This window comes from Lampris incognitus, chromosome 2 (genome assembly GCF_029633865.1).
Source record: "Lampris incognitus isolate fLamInc1 chromosome 2, fLamInc1.hap2, whole genome shotgun sequence".
NCBI classification, from domain to species: domain Eukaryota; kingdom Metazoa; phylum Chordata; class Actinopteri; order Lampriformes; family Lampridae; genus Lampris; species Lampris incognitus.
The window spans coordinates 38,490,321-38,512,103 of NC_079212.1; the positions used below are offsets into that span (position 1 = coordinate 38,490,321).

The window sequence follows — 21,783 nt, forward strand, 5'->3', positions numbered from 1 at the left end:
TCCCGGATGCGGCGCCCCCCGACTTCGCTGCACTGCCTCTATAAATCGGTAGTTCGACTTGTGCTACGACAGAAGTTGCCACTTCCCTGCAGCCTTCCTCTTGCGCTCGGCGCCGGAGATAAAAACACCCGCTCCGCTTCTCATTAGCGTGTGAGAAAGCGATTCGTAGAGCCTCAGAACCCCCCCCGAAGTCTTCCGCATTCTACGTTACCCGTGAAAAACCGTCTCTGCTGACCGACACTTCACGCAGCGAAACTGTTGACTGTTAGCGCCCCCTGTAGGATCCCCCGCCGCAGGTCAGCTGACATTTTGTTCAGCGGGGCTTTTTAATATCGCATCCCCCACCCTGGTCTACAGGCAGGCGTCGCCCAGGAGTAGTATCAGGTCTGCTCACCTGACGGTCTTCTGATTCTATCGAGAGCTGTTCGGCAGGGCAGGCTGTGCGCAAACAGGACTTTATTTATTTATTAAACAAAAGTCACTTTCTCTCTGGGAGGCCAAACGGTAGGTGCCCAAGCCCCTTTTGAGGTCTGAGAGACAGAGAGAGAGAGAGAGAGAGATGGCTTTGTGTGTGATTGCATCATTGTTGGAATGCCATCATTATGTTGGATCGCCTCATCAACTCTGTGTGTGTGTGTGTGTGTGTGTGTGTGTGTGTGTGTGTGTGTGTGTGTGTGTGTGTGTGTGTGTGTGTGTAGGATGCAGCGGAGGAGTACTGCTCTTTGATCTGCCAGATGTTTCAGATCATCTACGGCCACCAGACTATAGAATGCGTGGACAGGGCGGGATTCCATTACACCATGCCTGACCGCTATTGGCTACAGAGGAGTGAGTGACAGCTGTGTTCTCCTTTTCTCACAATTATATGCTAGAATGACGATGACTTCGAATTCTGTTGCTCACTTAAGGTCAATTCTGTGCATCCCTGGAGCTGGTAAAGGAATAGCTGAGATTTTTTTTGAAGCCTAATCATATCTTATACTCACCACCCATGTCGTGCTTATATGTATGTAGGTTTCATTTTCACAGTCTTTCAACCTTTAATTCATCCCTGACATGCAGATCCAGCTTGCCATCAAGAGTTCAATGCAATTGGACAAATCCACAATCCTTGTTCAGTGCAAATAACACACTCCATGGTTGGCATGATGCCTCAGCAGTCTATCATAGTGAATTTGTGTGGTCATTTTGAACATTTGAATTCATCCATATGGCTAAATTCTCTCTTAGTGATTGTTTGCCTGTGCTGCAGTGGAGTGGCTTCTGCAGGTAAATCAGTTGTAGGCTGTGTTGCAACAGGAAGTTGCATGATACGAAACTACCATAACCGACCGTAAAAAACAACTAAAACATTAAAATGATCACTCAAATTCGCCATGACCGACTGCTGTGGCAACGTGTTAGTTTTGACAAAACTGTAGTGATTTATTTTTTTTGTTTGCACTTAACGAGGATTGTGGATTTGTCCTCCGTTAACTGGCTGGAGCTGCGTGTCAAGTATGAAGAAACGATGGATTACTGTGAAAATGAAATCTGCCAATGTGCCACATAAGCAGTGAATATATAGCAGAGATAGGCTTAAAAAATCAAACTATTCCCTCACTAATTTGCTCAATGAAAGACACTTCAGTGGAGCTAGCCATTCATTTTCTCTGCCTCCTTACTGTTTTCTCTCTCACTTCACAGCCGCTTTATTGCACTCTCTCTCTCAGCTGACTGACAGAACATGTAATGCAACAGCTCTTCATGTCTCATGTTGAATCTACTTCTCCCACCCCCCTCTCTTTCTTAGGTGACAGCTGTCTGACGGACATGTCCTACAGTTATGATGCTGATTTCAGTTGTTGCAGCTCCTAGTGAGTATTGTCAGTGTGTTTGTGTTCCTGAACAAGGCTGTCTGTCCGTCTGTCTATCAATTCTTTTCTCTTACCTTCTCTCTCTAGACTTTATCCTCGTATCTAGACTGAATGATACTAGTATCAATAATACCTAACTCTTTTCCTGTACTCATCCCTTTCTCTATTTGCCTCGGAATGTTTTTGCAAGTCTTAAACCACTGATTTAAGATTTTGATCTCCAACATGCTCCTTAGCTATCGTCCATATGTTCAACAACCCATCCATCTATCTGTCATCTCTTCTTTATCAATCTCTCCATCTTCCAATCTCATTCCCTAGCTCTTCTTTCCATTTATCCCTCCACATGTCGACTGATAGCTCTCAGGAGACTTAAATGTAAAACAGTGAGTGTTTCGTTAACTCACCCTGTCCCCGTTTCCACCTGGTATTATCAAGTAATCTTAATCTGTATACTTTATCTGGAAGAGGAAAAACGCATTTTGATGCAAGGTCTGAACACCTAGTGTGGTGGTGTGGGTCTCAGGCAGAATCATCGCGATGTGCGCATGCGCAGTAGTCACATCGCAGGACGCGCGATACAAGGTCAAGCAAATTAAAGGCTACGGTCACATGTGCACGAATGCAGGCGAATGACCATCGCCTGCCGAGGTGAAATTCGTACTATGTCGTGCTGAATGTGGGTAGTGCAGGATGTGACGCACACGGAAATCATTTTGCTGGTTTGTACTCCGTTTGAGCGGTTGTTGGTTTTGCGATGGGAAAATGTACGCTGAAGTCCAGAGAAAGACAAATAAACGTTTTCACTTAGTTGTCTCACTTCAGGAACCAGGAACGATTTGTCATTTCATTTCATGTACTTGTGTACACAGAAGAAACAAAATTTCCTTTCTCCCAGCCCACAGCTGTGCAACACAAAAGATAAAAACACACATCCAAAGACGACACCAAAAAGAGAAAAACAGAGAGAACAAAGCAAAAAAAAAACACAAACAGCCAACAACACAGTCCACTCAGTGCAACACAGTACAAACATTTCACTGTCCAGAGAACGAAGGCCAGCCAGGATGACTGTCGGAACTGCCGGTCTGCATGGGCTAGCAGTTAGCTTAGCCTGCCCCGCTTCCACACCCTGTCAGACCGCCCTCGGTGTTTCCTCTTTGGGCGCAGCTCCAGGCAGGGCCGTGGTCCTTGGGCCTACTGAACGCAGCAGACCAGGCTCCCTCAGCCGATCCAACACCAGCTCTCCTAGCAAGACAGCTTCAAAACACCTCACCCACACTCCACACGACTCAAATGCAGGTGCAGACAAAAATGCTGCACAGTCGACGCTAGGCAAGGCCGCCGCCAGACCGCCCTCGCTTTTATCGGAACTGCCGGTCTGCATTGGCTAACAGTTAGCTTAGTGCCCTCGGTGTTTCCTCTTTGGGCATAGCTCTGAGCAGGGCCGTGGTCCCTGGGCCCACAGGACGCAACAGACCAAGCTCTCCCAGCCGATCCAGCGCCAGCTCTACCAGCCATCAAATGAAATAAACGACCACAGACGTAAATTCACGCAAAAGTTCTTCACACAATGACACAAACTTAGACGCAGACGTGGACAAAGACACTGCATAGTCAGTACTGGGTGAGGCCGCCGCAAATGTGAGTTCGTGCCACCACCTTCCCACACCCAGAACTCAGAGGTGTGGACTCGAGTCACATGACTTGGACTCGAGTCAGACTCGAGTCATGAATTTGATGACTTTAGACTCGACTTGACAAAATGTAAAGAGACTTGCAACTCGACTTGGACTTTAACATCAGTAACTCGTGACTTCACTTGGACTTGACCCTTTTGACTTGAAAAGACTTGCTACTTTCCCCAAACCCAAAGATTAAAAAGTATGTTGACATGGACCGCTCTATCTCTCTTTGTACATACACGTGTGCATCTGCGTGTGTGTGTGTGTGTGTGTGTGTGAGAGAGATGGCGCGCTGTCGGCACGACATCCAATCAAATTAGATCCACGTTGTTTTGAGCCGACAGCATCCAACCAATCAAATTACAGGACAACCAATGAAGAATAACAGATAACAACGCGCCAGTTAGCAAAATGATACCAAAGATCGTTTCGTTTGGGTATAAAAATTATGAGGTGGTCAACAGAAAACGAATTGCAGTATGTAAAACATGCGGGTCGAAGATTACGGACGGAGGCGCAACAACTTCGAACTTCGTTCGACATTTGAAGTTGCACAAAGAACGGTAAGTTTTGAATGAAAGCTAACACTAGCTTATCGGCTAAGTAACGTCATTGCTAGCTGCATAGTTAAATCAACAAGAGTGTCAACTCACTGTTAACGTCACCTTGCAAACACGGTAATCTGCATCCACTGCGGGTTCATCCCCTTACTCCTACTCATCATATTGTAACAGGACAGTTTGGGATGTTTGAAGCGGGATTGTATAAGGTGCTTAGTTAAGGTGCTTAGTCAGTGTATCACACACACAGTAGACTGCTGTCAGCAGTAAAACATAAGCAAACCTAATCAAATCAAGGTTAGTTTAAATGTACTCTATGTTAAGAATATGTGTACGTTACCATTTTAGCTTGCTGCCAGACGAGTTTTTCCCACAGGAAAGCGAAGTATATCTTACTCTCTCCAGCACACCAGATTCCATTGACAAAAATAGCAATTTTACTTTGCAGCACACGGGAGTTGCTTGTTTACTGCTGCCTCATTGAGGTGTGATGCGAGGTAAATTTGCTGTTTTTGTCAATGGAATCTGGTGTACTGGAGAGAGTGAATTAACAAGCATGTAACTTCAGTTTCCTGACGGAAAGGGCTGTTTGATGGCAAGGTAAAGCAGTGAAAATATTATGAATATAGCGTACAATGACAAGGAAATTGATTTTATTAATGTAATGTTACAACACACACACTAATACAGTATACAATTAATATTAACACAAAATTAATATTAACACAATGTTACGATTGATATATGAGTAAAGAGTAGTTTCAAATACAATTCATGTGTGGCTATAAGGAATTTTCTGACATCTGTTTCATATGCTTACCTGTTACAGATTTGAAGAATACCAGATGAACAAAAGCATCATAAATGAACCACAACAGCCTTCAATCTCACAATTCCTGGACTGTCGTGTAGGGCATTACAGCATGAGTCATCCACAGCATAGAGCTATCACCAATGCAATACTGTCTGACTTGATTATTGATTGCAACTTTCCCCTGTCTATTGTGGAAAACAAGAGTTTCCGGCACTTTCTGACCGTACTTGACAGTAAGTACAGCCCAGTGTGTCGCAGAACGTTGACATCAAAAACAGAGAGCCTCGCTGAGGAGAGACGTTCAAAATTAAAAACTCAATTGAGCAACACTGACCATGTTTCAGTCACTGTGGACATTTGGTCTGACCGAAAGATGAGGGGATTCCTTGGTGTCACTGTCCACTGGATAGAGAAAGAGGCAGAGAGGATACAGCTAAAGACTAATCTCTTGGCTTTCAACCGCTTCAAAGGCTCACACACAGCTGAACGAATCTGTGACCAATTTGAGTCAATATGTGATGAATACAACATCAAAGATAAATTGGACTACATTATTAGTGACAATGCTGCTAACATGCGAAAGGCATTCACTGTGTGCTTCCCCAGTGAACAAGAGGATGATGATGATGGAGATCATCTTGATGACCCTGAGCTCTGGTGTGACTTAACCCTGGAAGATCAGCAAACGGTAGATGCTGCTATTGCAAAGAAACAGCGCCTGCAGTGTTTTGCGCACACTCTTCAACTGGTGGTGGGAGACGGTTTGAAAGAAACAAAAGTGGTATGTCCTTCTCTTTCCAAGTTATCTAAACTTAGCTCACTGCAGCACACAAGCACAACATTCAAAGATGTGTTTGATAGTGAATTTGGGGAACAGAAAGGCATCCCTGCTGCAGTCAACACAAGATGGAACTCAACACTGAGGCAAGTGAAGGCAGTTCTCCAGTGTGATCATCTAAAACTCTGTGCTGTTCTAGAAAAGGCTGGGCATAAGGAGTTGTCATTCACACCACGAGAGTGGACTCTGTTGAAGGAGTTGGTGGACATCTTGAAGCCGTTTGGAGAAGCAACTGATTTGACACAGGGGGAGAAGGTCATCACAATCAGTGCAGTTGTTCCATCCGTCTTGTCCCTCAATCACCACCTTGAGAAGTTGAAGTCTCAAGTTCGTTTCCTGAGCGGCCTGGTCAGAAGTCTCCAGGTATCCCTGAAAAAAAGATTTCTTGGGATCTTCATTAACGTGAAAATGGCCAGGACTCAAGATGGGATCACTGCCCCCTTTTCAGACCCAGTCTACCTCAAAGCAGCCGCCTTGGATCCAGCCTTTTCTCTGCTGTGGGTGGAGCCCCATGTGCTGGTCAATCGTGACATCAAGGCAGAGGTGGCACAACAAGTTAAAGGTAAATATTATTGACTTTAATGCAAATTTTTTCCTCATAATCTGATCTAATTGACTGCAACAATAATTACATTTTTCAGTCTAACACTATCACCAACATCAATGGTAATAAGGGCTCTTTTGTTTCTGCTGTTGCTGTTACATGTTTTGCCAGAATTAATCCTGCAAGATGCTGCAGAGACTGAGCAACCTGTGTCTCTGGTTGATGAAGAAGAGCAAGAGGATCTTGGAGAAGGAGAAGGGCTGTTTGCTGCATACCATAAGAGGCAGAAGAAGGATGTTGGGACCACTCCAGCACTACAGCTAAGTCACTACCTTGACATAGCCGAAGGACAGGCTGCCCTTTTGTTCTGGGCACTGAACATGAAGACTCTTCCTTCACTCTTCCGAGTGGCCATCAGAGTCTTGGCGGTGCCTGCCTCTAGTGCTCCAGTGGAGCGAGTTTTCAGCCATGGTGGCATCATACTACGTCCCCATCGTGCACAAATGACTGACAGACTTTTGGCCAATTTGATCTTTTGCAAATGCAATGCAGCATAGGGCCCTGACATAGAAAAGCACAACCCTGCTCATTGTTATGTTCATGTATTTGCCCTCCGCCCCCCCCCTTCCAATCTCTCTCTCTCTCTCTCTCTCTCTCTCTCTCTCTCTCTCGCTCTCTCTCTCGCTCTCTCTCTCTCTCTCTCTCTCTCTCTCTCTCTCTCTCTCTCTCTCTCTCTCTCTCTCTCTCTCTCTCTCTCTCTCACACACTCACACTCACACACACAAACACAAACACCAGTCTCAGTCTCTCTATGGATGCGTACCAATTATTTTAGCGGTTTAGCTTCCATGTGTGTATATATAAACATATATACACAAAGATTTTTATCAAGGGTGCAACAGGAACTGATGGAGGCGTGAATATATTACATGTAGATTTATGTTTTTGCGTGTTTCTATATCTGTGAGGACCGTAACGGAGGATGTGAACACGCTGGAGTGGAAGGAGAGTTTTTGGAAAGTGTGGATATGTTGAAGATGTGAAGACATTTTTAGAGAAAATTTTTGAAAACTACAAAAATTAGGGCTGTTTTGCAAAACTGAGGATATTTTGTGATGAAGATGAACACATCTGAAGAGTCAGGAAACTTTAATAGAATGCAGATCATTTTTTTGGGAGTGAGGATATCTTTTATAAAGTGGTGCCATGTTTGAAAAGGTTACGGTTACACTTAGGTTTTGAAAGGAGTTAAAAAGACTGAAAAATATTTTTTAGAAAGTGGTGACACATTTGGAAAAGTAACATTTTTTGGAGGACTGTTTTTGTGAACCTCACTTCATCTAAATACCTGTTTGAGGGTGAAGACATGGTTTTTAGTTTAAGGCTAGATTTAAGTTTTAAGGTGAAGACTGTTTTACAAAAATGAGGATATTTTGAGACAGAAACAAACACTTTTGGAAAGTCAGGACACTTGAATCTTAAGGAAATTTTTCAAAAGTGAAGACACTTCCAGAAAGTCAGTGCAGTTTTTCAGAAGTGATAATTCAGATAATTTTTTGGGGAGTGAGGATTATTTTTTTTAAGTGATGACATGTTTGGAAAAGGTTAAGGCTAGATTTAAGTTTTGAAAGGAGTCAAAAAGACCTGTCTAGTTGAAGGTGAAAACGGTTTTGCAATATGATATGAGATCAATACAATACAGGACAGAAACTGCTGTGCAACTAGTTATAGTGCAATATGCTATGGAAATACAATGTCAGCACTTTTTGTGCAATTACATTTGCATTTGTTTCTTTCAAATGTGTTTGAACAATGTTCTTGCAAAAAAAGGTTTGATAAATAAATACAGATCTTAAAAGCATACATGATCTGTGTAAATATTATTTCTCTGTTGTTAAAAGGACTCGAAAGGACTCGAAACTCAAACGGTAGGACTTGGGACTTGACTTGAGACTTGTCGGTCTTGACTTGGGACTTGACTCGAGTCTTGCCTGTCTTGACTCGGGACTTGACTCGGGACTTGAGGGCAAAGACTTGAGACTTACTTGTGACTTGCAAAACAATGAGTTGGTCCCACCTCTGCCAGAACTTGTACATATTGTCATAGTTTCATGGACAAATACAGAGGAAGAGCAATGGTGTACAAGTCATAGTTATATAATATTAATTGATGTTATTAATAGATATTCAAGAAGGCAGCATCTCTCTTGTGGGGCAGTTTGTAGTTTTCACGGGCAATGTCGTACAATACCGACTGGTTAGCCACAGCAAGAATCAAAGTCTCCTTCATCCTGGCTCAGTAGGAAAGCTACAGCCAAGTGGGGTCAACCACACACACTTCTTTGCTATTGGTTGAGGCCGAGGATTCGCCGGTCGTAGTTCCACGCGAGGCGAAGATGAGAATTTCCTTCGAATGTTGTATTCGCCCCTTCGCTCGCATAGAATGGAAGTGAACGGGAGGCGAATATTCGCCAGTTGATGTTAATTTCACGCATGTGTGACAGCACCCTATCTCAAAAGCCTTGTAGCGAATTCGGGGGACAACGCAACCACAGGAACTGCCGCAGCTGGGAAGCGAACCCGTATCGCCCGCACCGCAGGAGACATCGCTAACCGCTAGACCAGGGGTCGGGAACCTTTTTGACTGGGAGAGCCATAAAAGCCAAATATTTCTAAATATATTTCATTGAGAGCCATATAGTATTTTTAACGTATAATAAATTAAATATGTCTTACTTTTAATGCGACTTCTGGTGCTGCATGGTTTTGCTGATGGCCTTGTAGTCTGGTTCATACGTGGTGAGGTTGAGCTTCATGCAGGCGTTGAGGCTTCCATCAGTTAAACGTGAGCGTAGGTTGGTCTTAATGTTCCTCATATGCGAGAAAGACTGTTCACATGCATATGTAGAGCCAAACATGGTCAATACGGCAATACTCACACGCTGCATTGTGTGGTATATCACAGGAAGCTCGTTCCAAGTTTTAAGAATCAGCTGGTCTTCAGGTTGAAGATTTTTCATTTCTGTCCACTTGTGTTCCCTCGCCAGCTCTGCTCGCTGTCGCGCAAGACTTTCCAACTCTCCATTAAGTGACTTGAACTTACTCATCCACATGTCTGATGCCTTCAGGTCAGCAACTTCCAGCTCAAAGTCTCCGATAGAGACCCCGGGGATGCATGTCAGGTCGATTTTGTCCACTGCACACTCATGTGGATGAGTGATGAACTTGAAAAGACCAGTGCGCGCACGAAATTCTCCAAAACGTGCTTTGAATGACTGCAGGAGATTGAACGTAAAGCCAGCTAGCTGCTGGAGATCCAGATGTTGAGTGGAGTCACTTGCTAAGCATGCATCTCTAAATTGTTGCAGTCTTTCAAAGTGCAGAAGACGACCTGTTTCAATGTCCCTGAGAAAGACTTCCAGCTTGCTTTCAAATGCAAACACTGCTTGTTGAAGGGATGAGATTGTATTTCCAATACCTTGCATTTTCACATTGAGCTGGTTCAGATGGCCAGTTATGTGCACGAGATAGTGAAACTGCAGGAGCCAGTCAGTGTTGTCTAGCTCAGGATGCTTGACGCCTTTCATTTCAAGAAAAGTCCGGATTTCACTCAGGCAAGCTGCAAAACGGCTGAGCACCTTCCCCCTTGACAACCAACGCACGTTGCTGTGTAAAAGCAGACCAGGATAATGATTCCCAACTTCTTCTAACAGAGCTTTAAACTGGCGATCATTTAAAGCTCGGGCAACAATAAAGTTGACCACTCGAATGACCAGCGACATCACCTCGCCAAGCTCCTGGCCACACGTCTGAGCGCAAAGCGCCTCCTGGTGCAGGATGCAATGAAAACTTAGGATGGCTCTCTTTTCATGTTCACGGAGAAGCGCTACAAATCCTTTGTTCTTCCCCAACATACAGGGTGCACCATCAGTACAGACAGAAATAAGTTTATCCATCGGTAGTTTTTTTTCTTTAGCAAACTCCATGAAAGACATGAATAAATCCTCTCCTCTTGTTGTCCCTTTCATTGGCAAAACAGCCAAGCTTTCCTCACGCAGTGTGTCACCTGCAGCATACCTGGCAATGATACTGCACTGAGATAGATGGCTAACGTCTGTTGACTCATCTAACGCGAGAGAAAAGTATGTCCCGGCGTTTATGTCCTTAATTTGTGTTTCCTCGACTTGATTTGCCATCATGATGCTACGATCGTGCACAGTTCTTGCTGACAGGGGCATGTCTTTTATTCGTTTGATTATCTTGTCTTTATTTGGGAAGTCATCAAACAGTTCATTGGCCACATCAAGCATGAATGTTTTGGCATACTCGCCATCTGTGAATGACTTTCCATTCCTTACTATTGCCAAAGCACCCGCAAAGCTAGCGGAATTCCCGTCACCTTGCTTGGTCCACACACGTAGTTGCTGCTGACTCGTCTGCACTCTCCGCTGTAGCTCCTCGCATGCCCTTTTCCTGCTGTCCCCCGCTGGATATTTCGATGCAAATGAAGCATGGTGCGTATCGAAGTGCCGCTTTATATTTGACCGTTTCATCGATGCAATTTTATCATTGCATATTAGACATACCGCAGATCCTGCTCTCTCCACAAATGCAAATTCCTCTGTCCACGCAGCCTGGAATGCACGGTAATCATCGTCTTTTTTTCTTTTCGCCATCTTTTCCGTTACAAGGGTTGAAGCGGATAAACTAGTTGTCTATCTGATAAAATTGATTTCTTCACCTTTACAATGACCCGGACATGCTCGCGAGCCATTGGTTCCCGACCCGACCCACGGGTGACTCGTGACCCGTGAAATTTATCTTCAAAACTAATTTCTGTTTACTTTAAAATGACACAGTATTATTAAGAAATATCACAAGTATTTTAAAATCAGTTCCAAACTGATTTTTTTGAAAAAAAAAATTTTTCAACTCAAAATTGTCTGGGAGCCATATGCCGTCACCGGAAGAGCCATATATGGGTCGCGAGCCATAGGTTCCCGACCGCTGCGCTAGACTAAAGGGTCAGACCCCCCGACCAGCGATATTATGAACCCTACATAGGCCTCGCCAAAATCCCGTTTCTGGCTTTGTCACGTGTGCGCCACCGTAGCAACGCGAAAATATGTTGTTATGGGGTTAGCGCTCATCAAGGAAACGCTGTACACCCACAATTTAACCTGTCTAAGTTATCCACAATCAACATTAATATAATACCAATAACGTATCCAAGGAGCAGAGGCAGACCTTGTAACCTAAAATTGTTAGGTTAGTCAACTTAAGGCTATTCTTTCCCTCACAATCATAATTTCAACCCCATGGTTCACTTTTTAGACGATTCATAAGTTATGTAACTTAATATTTTGATTATTTTTAATCAAAACCAAAAATAATCTAGACTTCCTGCTTAATTTCGTTTTCAGGGCAAACACTTAAATCATAAGACAAACATCCTAGTCATGTCTTTCACTTCATTTACCAGAAAGTTTACATTTTCTACTATTAGCCTAGGCCTATAGTGTATAGTGCACAGTGTTGTATAAAGAAGGCCTGCTGAAAAGCTATAGGCTACTTGGGTAAAAGTAATGAAGTATCAGACATCGAAACTACTCAAGTTTCAATGAGCAATGAGGATCATGAAAAGAGGAGAGCACATAAGACTGCCATTTTAATTATTATTTTGCCACTAGGGGGAGAAATTTACTAACTTTGGCGACCCCTCACTCTCGACAGGAGCGACTGCAATAATTGAAAATACCACCATTCATTTAGATAAAAGCAGATCTAAAAATAGGGTCCAGGGTCTTAAAAATTGAAATTCCCCTTTAAAGAAGACACGCCATGGATTTCATGAAATTTATTACAATTTTGACTGTATTATTACAATTCTAAAAGGAGAGAGAAAAAAATCATTAGGTTGCTACTGCATTTATAAAGGAGATTGGATGTACAGTATATCACACTATCATGTGCGACTAGTCTGCTGGGATCTCGCAACTTAACACTTTGTTCCCTGATGGAACAGGGAATCTGTCTGGCCAGACAGATAAGCCAGCCCCTTATGTCTTAACATGACTCCTTACGATGGGACTGGACCTCCGCCAATAGGGGCTCAGGGCCCAACAACCGTTTTTGTTCTCAAGCTCTTTTTCAAATAGATGAATTCAAATAACACCGTCACCAACCTAGATTGCCATTCTAATGGCAAGGAGTCCCTGGGGTTCCTCAAGAAACCATAGTTTTGAGCTATAGGACCTGCGCCCAAGCAATGGAGCCCATTTCCTTTTAGGGAGTAGAGGAGCTTCTGCACAAAGCTAAGAACAGGGCTGAGCTGAGCTGAGCCAATATGTGGAAAGCTATAGCTTTTTTTTAACCTTCAACACCCAGGTACCTGACACAAATCAGTTCATGGAGGTCCATTTGTACGTCATTGGTCACTGGAAAGTGCTATTGCTGAATCAATATAGTTACCATATTTTTCGGTGTATAAGTCGCACCTTTTTACATAGTTTGCCAGGCCCTGCGACTTATACACAGGTGCGACTTATATATGAAAATATTTTGGCCTTATACACCGGTGCGACTTATACACCTGAAAATACGGTAGTTATTACTATTATTCATATTAGAAACAAAAGCAAGCACTTTACCAAGTATCACTTGTCCTTTTTAACTGCTAAAAAAAAATCTATTGACAACATGCTCGTGTTATGGGTGTGAGTCTGTCATAGGCTCTAACCTCTATGAGGCATCTACAGTAGTTGGGTATTCCTTATGGGAAATAGTACTAAAATAGTTGGATACTTCTAATGGGATATTAAGCTAAAACATGAACATAAGTGAACAATCTACCAGCAAATTGTGCTCAATTACAATATTTCTCTAAAAAGAGAGAAAAAAATCATTAGGTTGCTAGTGCATTTATAAAGGAGACTGGATGTACAGTATATCACTCTATCATGTGCATGCATATGGCCCTCAGTGTGTCTTCCCTAAGGCACTGTTTTCTTGGACACAGAAGGAAAGATTGTGAGGTGCGGGCTTTGCTCTTCCCTTCTTGTGGTAGCCGTGCTCCTTCTTAGAGCTTTTTGGGGGCCGGCCGGCTCCAAGGCTTCTCCTCCCACCCAAAGGGGTCTTTCTTCGTCTCACCGCTGTAGGTTGGACACCTATTGTGGTGGTTGTTTGGAGGAAACCCCTTGGTCTCTTCCGTCCCATCGGTTGGGCTTGTGGTGCTTTCCCTATGGAGAACAAAGCAGACTGGATGGCTGAGTCTGTGTGGAGCTTTGAGAAAGTGGACAGAAAAGCCTTAACAGGTGCGCTGTAGCTCTCATCCTCCTCCAACTTCCTTTTCAGGTCTCCAACAAAGTCATCCAGCTGCCTCTTCAGGTCCTCTGTGTCTGATGTGCCTAGATAGATTAAATGGTAATTAATTTGATGCTGAGTATCAGTCAAGGGTAGCGATAGGATCTGAGGATTAGTTGTGACCTTACTTGTTCCAGCTACTGAGCTGCTAGTAGCTTCATAGGTAGCATCAGATGCCTCATCTTGATGTGAGGGTGGTTCGCCTGTCAGGAAGTGGCAAAATGTAGATATTATGTAAGGGATAATGCCCGGAGTGAATTGTCATCCAGCACAGTTAAGAATTGCGAATAATTTTACACTTTTTTGAATGGGACCAATCTCAAATATATGTCCCTAAAGTGTAAAAGACACGGTTACTGCCCTTTGATGCAAATGCAAACTTTTTCATCTGCAACATTCACTGGACAGCCTTTATTGAAACAGCCTGGAGACACACGTGTCTGTCTTTCATGTAGGTAGCTTGTCCTGAGTGACAGCCTTATGGGCTGTTTTTCTTTTAGCCCAGCTGCGCCTTTGTCTTGGCTGTAAGACACAAGCACCTCCCGTTACTGCTGCTGCGCTGCGCACTGCTTGCAGGTGCGTGACATTAGACTAAGACTCTACTACCCCAAGGGGTACGCGTACCCCCACTTGAGAATCAATGCTTCAGGCTATGGCACTCGTGCAAGTGCCCATGCCTGGCCTATCTATATAATGTCTCCCACTCTCCCAATCACTATGTTACCTCCTGATCTCACCTGAGAGGGTCGGAGCAGTCCCAGCAGAATCTCCATCTCCAAGGTGTTCTTCTAGTGGGGGAATTAGATTAAATTATTAAATGAACTTTTTTCTAAAGTTCTAAACAAAACTTTATCAATCAAGTTATCAAACATTTTTATATGTTTTCCCCCGCGATTTTGTAGAAGATCACGTTATCCTCCCCAGTTCCCTTCTCCCCTCTGGTGGCCTCTAGTGGTAACAATCAAACCATGTTTTATCAATTAATGGACGACCCACAAGGTCTGACCCCAGATCATGAGGCAAGCTGTCAGTGTGTTGTTTAGGTAGACTGACAGGTTGTCTCCCCTCATCTGGAGTCAGCGATTAGGCTCTTTTGAGAGAGGTCCATTGGATTGGCTTGTGTTCCCCTTTTACAATGTTTGTACTCACCCATCACAGGCGTTTGAAAGGCCAGACTTTCAAACCAGTGCTCTGGAGTGGGTCTGCCTGTGTGGCAAATAAATTTGTTTCAGAGTACAATACATCTACTGCCACAAAAAACACATTAACACTTTGGGAATAAGGGTTAGGGTTGTCATTACCAAAATGTTCACTTCAATCTCAAAACGACATTCAGTATCACGAAATTGAAAGTTTGGCAAGCAGGAATGACAATTGTTGACGTATCGGTTCATAAGAAAGAAGTTGATGTTAAATCTAACTGAAATCTGAAATAAGTCAATAGTGAATGGTTAATTTGATTCATTGAAGCCACTTTTGACATGCAATTCGATTTTCATTGACCCTGATGTGAACATACTTTCATATCTTGTACCATGACGTATGCAAACCAGACATCGAAAACATGGAATCTCACCAGAGGCAATCTCGTGGAACATTCTCCGCAGTTGAGGTGTACTGGTTGCCGGTATTGCCTCGTTGACATTGAATGTACAAACAACTGCATTTTGGTGTTTGCAGTTTGCACCGGTCACCCCAACAGCACACGTACACACACTCAGTGATGTGTTCACATGGTACCAGGTGGTACCTGATCCACTGGGGACAGTGAAGTTGGTGTCGTCCTCCTATTTTTGTAAAGTAAAAGAAACAATTAATAAGGGTGCACCAAATTACATGGGAACACACATAGCTCCACAAAACAAGAGCGTTGCGGCGGCCCAGATTTGATTCCAGCTCAGTGCATGTCCCGCGTGTAATCCCCTCTATCTCCCCCCTTCATTTTTGATTGAATCTTATAAAGTAGACCTTCCTATCTCTATGGATGTGTTTATTTTGGGTGAGTAAGAAATTGTTTATTTTCCCAACGGGTTTGTTGCTTGTGATTGCATTGGTTAGACGAGTGTCGCAGCTCCAGCGTTCACATTTTAGTGTGACAGTGCACCTGTGCTGTGCGCTGCCCATATATGGGCTGCCGACAGTACTTCCGAGACAGACCCCGTTCGGCAAGCTATAGTTAACTGTGACCTGCAGACAGAATAAGGGTAAGAATGCTACAAACTGTCCTGCAAGTATGCAATGTGCCTTACCCGTGTGATTCTCTGGCAGTCCACATCTGAGGTAGATGGCCTTGGTTGCCGCCTGACCACCCTGTTGTTGGCAAAATCAGTGAGGCGCCTGATGTAATAGTCCTCGAACCGGGTCACCATAAAGTCAACCAGTTGGGAAAGATTGTAGGCCTTAAGCCTGTGCAGCACATTGTCTTTGATAACCTTCATGGCACTCTCGACATAATTATTCGTGTTGTTCCCACGAGTAACTAGATGTGTGCGCAAGCACAGGGCCCACTCCTCGCGTCTCCCATACACCTAGAAAGTAACAATAAGCTTACAGACCACACTTATAAACATGAGTAGCATACATAATTTGTGACACTGATAAAAGATACTTTAAAGTGCAACCAATTGAATAAATATTGTATTTAGGGATGCCACGATACCACTTTTTCCCTGCCAATAGCGATGCCTGAAGATAAATATCTGACAAGACCAACGCCGATATCTATTCTCTTGGAAATCTGCTTCCAATTAACAGAGACACTAAAAAAAGTGAATGGTCAAGCCTTGGTAACCAATAATGTGCTTCATCATGGATTTCTTTTTCCATCATGAATCAATTGCTGGTATCGGTTGACAGCATCGGCAACTAAAGAGAAGTAGCTAAAAAAACGATACCAGTATTTTTAGTAAATGTCGGCTGATATCGATACTGGCCAAATTAATATATCGGTGGGATCCCTAATTGTATTGTTATTTTCTAAAATCACATACCTTTGCCACATGCTTGAGGAAGTTTGGGTATTTTTTAGCGAGAATCCCATTGTTCAACTCAGCATATGCAGCAGACAGCTCCCCCTCCGTGCTCACATACACCAGGCGCCTGAACTCGGTCAACAGCTGGGGTCGGTCCTCTTTGACAATCTTATTGTGGCTGTCCCAAAGCCAACGCCACATTGCCTGCAGCAGGTGGAATGTACAGAGCAGCAGCCTGGATGTCGGGAAGGTGGCATGGAGGGACTGGCGGAGGGCATCACAGTCGTCCGTCATGATGGTCTGGGGGCCCTCCATGCCACGTCCAAAGAAGCCGTCTGGTGGCAGAAGACCTTTGAGTAGAGTGAATCCAGCCTGCAGCGTTGGTGTATTTTCAGATGTTGTGATGAGAACACCTAAAGGGACCCCCCCTGCGGCACAGTGTGTCATCAGCAAGAAAATGCGATGGTTCTCCCGGTCACAATTCCCTGAGGAATCGACAAAGACTAGCTCTCCGCTCTGCTGGACTGCTGCATGGACACGCTGCATAACGGGTGTACAAATGGCCACTATGAGCTGTCCATCCTTTACCTCCATCTGAGCACATCTGCCACCGTGCTCCTGGTTGATGGCGTCTAATCTTTTTTGAAGATCCACAGCCATCCCTTCGCCTGAGGGAACTCCATAGGCCTTTGAGAAGATTTTGTAGTACAGCCTGTGACGAAAAACAAAGACATCCGTTGAAAATGGTCAATCAGTTTGTTTGCTTTTGATCGTTTTGATATTTTCTTCCGATTGAATTCATTCATTAGGTCGTCCTCAGACAAGTTTGCTAACGTTTTTTTCAATCTTCTCTTTCCTCCATACACTTGGCCAGCTCTGGAGGGCTCTCCACCCCAGCATCCTGCGCTAAAACCTCCAAAAAATATTTTTGTGGGGCGACCCTTTGATTGGTGCCCACATGCAGGTGACTGCTCCCATAGTACAAATCTGCCAGCTGGAAGCTCCGGCCGGGTTTTGGTGACAGTGGACAGTGACCTGCAAATTGCATCGTCCTGAAAGCAACTTCACATGGTCTCTAAACATGGTCTCTTACCTGTAGCAAAACCCAGGGTCAGGAACAATTGACCGATCTGCAGCCACCAGAAAATAGTCGTCACCTTTCTCCTCCTGCAGGTCATATTTTATTGTGTCAAGGGCAGATGAGGGGGAGTGGCCTTGTTGGAAAAGGTCACTCAAACGCTCCACTGTCTCTTTGGAAACATCTCTCTTCCTTAGAGCATCCGCACTAATAAGAAGGTGGTTGTGGTTGTTGTTCCATTTCACCTGAAGCAGGTACCCTTCCCCCAAATGACGATCTGTTGATCTTGAGTAGGCAGGAGAGAAGTACAGTGTAAGACGTATGCATACTGTATCCAAATGTTTTGGTCTGCAGTTTTTACTTACTACTATCCTGATTATATTTGGACTTTTTGACTAGACATTACATTATAGTGGTCCATAAACAATCAAATAACTTTTTTTCAAGGGATAACCTACATATTGCCGTTTAATATCTACTAGTGAGTGAGAACATTATAGACACACACACAAACTCACACACACACATACAGAGAGAGAGGGACAGAAACACAGACAGTCAGACATAAATGCACAGACACAGGCACGTAGAGAGAGACACAGAGACACATGACACCCACATGCACCCACATACAGAACACACACACACACAAACACAAACAAAATTTACCTTGACCTCCTGTCCTCTGTACTCCTTTTCAGGACCACAGTCATGGTGGCAGGACAGCGTGTGTCCTTGGGCCCGGAGCAGTGTGTCTTGTGTTGACATCTGTAATCAACCTGTAAAATAATCAATTATCATTCTGCTTGTAATTCTCTATTGTTTGAGACACACTTGGCCTTTTCCAATACTGACTTAGTATAGACTTGTGGACTTGGGCCTAGGTTTGGTTCCATACGTTTTGCTATGGAGGGGAGGGAATGGGGGGAGGCAAGGGAAACAACACCCATCCTCTCCCTTGATCCCCCTCTCCCCTCCTCCTCCTCCTCCTTTGTGACCATATCAAACCTACGCCCAAGTCCACAAGTCCAATACTATACTAGCAAGTCAGTATTGGAAAAGGAAGACTGTCTTTGGATGCCCTCAAACTTTGCCCTCAAACTGTGCCCTCAAACTGCCCTCAAACTGTCAAACAATGCAGAAACTCAAGATTGCTACCCTTCCATTCTACACTTACTTTGTATGTGTTATATTTCCCTGACTCAGGGTAAGTTCTGGCCTTCCTCCACGTGATGGTTGACGAACTCTCAAAGGCAGAAAACCAGTCCTCCACATCCTCTAATTTACAAATCCTGACCTTCAGCCTCACTCTCTCCTCCTCTCCTACCTCACAAATGATGTGGGAATATCCAGGTGGCAACACTTTCTGTCACCCATATGATAAAGTCAATACATGGTGAATAACCCCATATTGTGGCAGTCATAATTCACTGTCTTTACTGTATTGACTAGCCACAGGACAAATGTCTTCTTCATTTCCGTCACGGATTCAAGGTAATCCGCAGTTTATTATTGACTCCAGCGACTGTTTATCAGCATTTCCCCACCCAAAAATCCGAATTGTGATTCTGCCTCTTGCAAGGTGGGAGTTTTAATTCTAAGTGCCTCCTGGGTGAAATGAGTTGACTTCTGAACACAATTCAGATTTTTGGGAGGGGGAATGCTGATAAACAGTCACTTTGAAGTCACCTTGAAACCGTGACAGAAATGAAGAAGACATCCTAATCCTGGGGTGAGTCCGAATCAATTTGTAAAAGGCTTTGCCAATCGACAGATATGACTGCATGAAATGGCGAGTGGGTTCGAGATAGCAGTGTAAAGATGAGATTTGGACTGTGGCAAATCAATACGGTAACAACAGTGAATTATGACTGCCACAATATGGGGTAACATGGTGAGCAAAACAATCAAAACGAATATTTTCAAATGTTTTGTTGGTTCATCTTTAAATAAGTGTCAGCTTATTACACTACACTACTCTTAAAAAAATACTTGCACCTAACCTCGAGCTCTTTTGCTTTCTCCTCTGCAATCTGAGTGGGCTTGCAAATCTGACAGCAAAGAATATCTGCCATTTCTGTAAAGCAAAAGGAAGTAGGGGATGAGCAGACAGAAAGTGTGTATGTGTGTGTGTGCGTGCGTGCGCGCGCGCGCGCGCGCGGGTCGAGAGAGAGAGAGGGGGCGAGAGAGATAGGAAGGGACTTATGGGTGTGCAGCGAGGGGAAGTTCATCTGGAGTGCGCGTTTTGGCATGTTAAACCTCACTTTCCTTCACAAAGTCAACTCTACTTGTGCAGTAAGTTAGCTAGCTGGTAAATAGTGAGATTGCTTTTTATACACAGGTAACAACTTACTGATCAGCTTTCTTAAATGTGAGAAAGTCTATTTATTAGATATATGTTCATTTTCAGACAACTAACGTTACTTACCTCCGTTCTGTTGTTGACAGCCAGCAGTCCAAAATTACAAAAGCAGCCAGCTGTCCAAAATTGCGAAAAATACAAAATTACAAAATTGAAGGTAGCTAACGTTAGCTTTGCTTCGCACCGAGTTGATAGTTGATTGTTTCCTTAGCAACGCAGCGGAAATCCGGCGTCCGTTCGCGAGACTTGGGACAGGGTACGGGATTTTGGCGAGGGCTATGTAGGGTTCATAATATCGCCCCCGGCCAGCGTGTCATCTTATCCATGCATGTTACAACCTCATGATACAACTTTTTGCTGCTTGATACAGAAGGAAAACTTGCACGGGTCGTATTTTCCATGACTAATCTACAAGGGAAGTCTGTATGATACAACATGATGTGGTGGGCCGACGTGGACGAAGGGAGAGATAGAGACCCCTTATTCGCAATTCTCGTATCCCATACACTGCAACACCCCGTCAGAACCGAACCGAACGGACGGGAAGGAGAGGCGAGCGGCAAGGCTGCATTTAAGAATGGCTGCTTCTGTGCCCCACACACCCACTGATCTCAAAAAAAAAGACTGGATCGTGCAACCCATAATTCCGTGCCACCCATTTATGAAGGCCAATTGAACTCGATCGGCACCTTCTAGGTAGAGCAAAAAACGATCAAATTACATTAGAATTGCCAGCTAAACTGCCAACTTGCGGTGCACACAAGTGCTCTAACCGCACAGGGTCGAATAAAAGTGGAAATTCGGGTAATATAACATTTCACAAGTAAGTACCCTTTTTCATTTGACTCTTGCATTCAAGATACCATAGCAACTGCTGATTTAAGATGCCTTGATTTGTCAAAAAAAATTCCCGAGCTTGCTCCTCACATGTTCGACACTGCTGTCACGGATAATAATGTTTCTAATCTTATAACAGTAATCTTGTAATTATTGTTTCAGTAGGCTATCTTATAAAGAATGACACACACACGAGTTGCTCAGTGCAGCCAAGTATATTCAAAGTGATGTAACATGTTCCTGAGCGCGGGTCATGTGTATCTAAGGTAAACTAGTGGATAGCCGATGGCATCGATCTATCTAGACCCGTAACATCCTCCTTTTCCAAGTATAAACACATACACATGAAGTTAGTGCAAAATAAAATTACTTTCATATACGAACAACCAATAACAGTGCAACAGCAGTAAATCTCTTCATATCCCATACCAGTGTAATAACCACAGTAGCGTATGATAACATTTCTCCTCTTTTCCCCCTCTCTCCCACATAGCAACCATCAACATTATTCAGATTACATAGTGAGTTTCAGTGGAGGTTTAGACAGCCGTCCAACCCTTGTGTAAGTGTGTCCATCCGAACGCGGAGCGCCAACAGGAGTAGATGGCGCCTTGGGCATGGACCTGATGGGGCTCGGCTCGAACACAGCCTGAGGGGTCTCAATGACAGTTTCTGTAGCTGGATCCCCGTCCGGTGTGTGTGCCGCAGCGGGTTCAACAGGATCGTGCGCGGCTCGTGCAGCTGGCTCAGCCACTCTGAGATCGATCCTGTTACGACGGTACAGGGAGCCATCAATGTCCACAAGATAAGACCTCGGCGCAACCCTGCGGAGACAAGTTCCGACTCCAGCGGCCAGTGTTATCACCTGGCAGGGG

At 44.1% G+C, this 21,783-nt stretch overlaps 1 protein-coding gene and 2 long non-coding RNA genes across 3 annotated transcripts in view; 1 reads left to right on the top strand and 2 right to left on the bottom strand.

The window, feature by feature from the left end:
* Positions 1–21,783, top strand: part of ccm2l (CCM2 like scaffold protein) — a 38,865-nt gene that overhangs the window by 7,943 nt on the left and 9,139 nt on the right. Inside the window, 2 exon segments of the mRNA XM_056273388.1 lie at positions 699–828; positions 1,793–1,856. Coding sequence (XP_056129363.1) covers positions 699–828; positions 1,793–1,856 — 194 coding nt within the window.
* LOC130107005 (uncharacterized) lies at positions 14,393–15,300 on the bottom strand. Its single transcript, XR_008809787.1, has 3 exons — positions 15,236–15,300; positions 14,809–14,865; positions 14,393–14,447 (listed from the first exon to the last, which is right to left on the bottom strand). It is a non-coding gene; the product is annotated as an uncharacterized LOC130107005 (long non-coding RNA).
* Positions 17,863–20,294, bottom strand: LOC130107004 (uncharacterized). The gene is made up of 3 exons (XR_008809786.1): positions 20,138–20,294; positions 18,379–18,488; positions 17,863–17,994 (listed from the first exon to the last, which is right to left on the bottom strand). It is a non-coding gene; the product is annotated as an uncharacterized LOC130107004 (long non-coding RNA).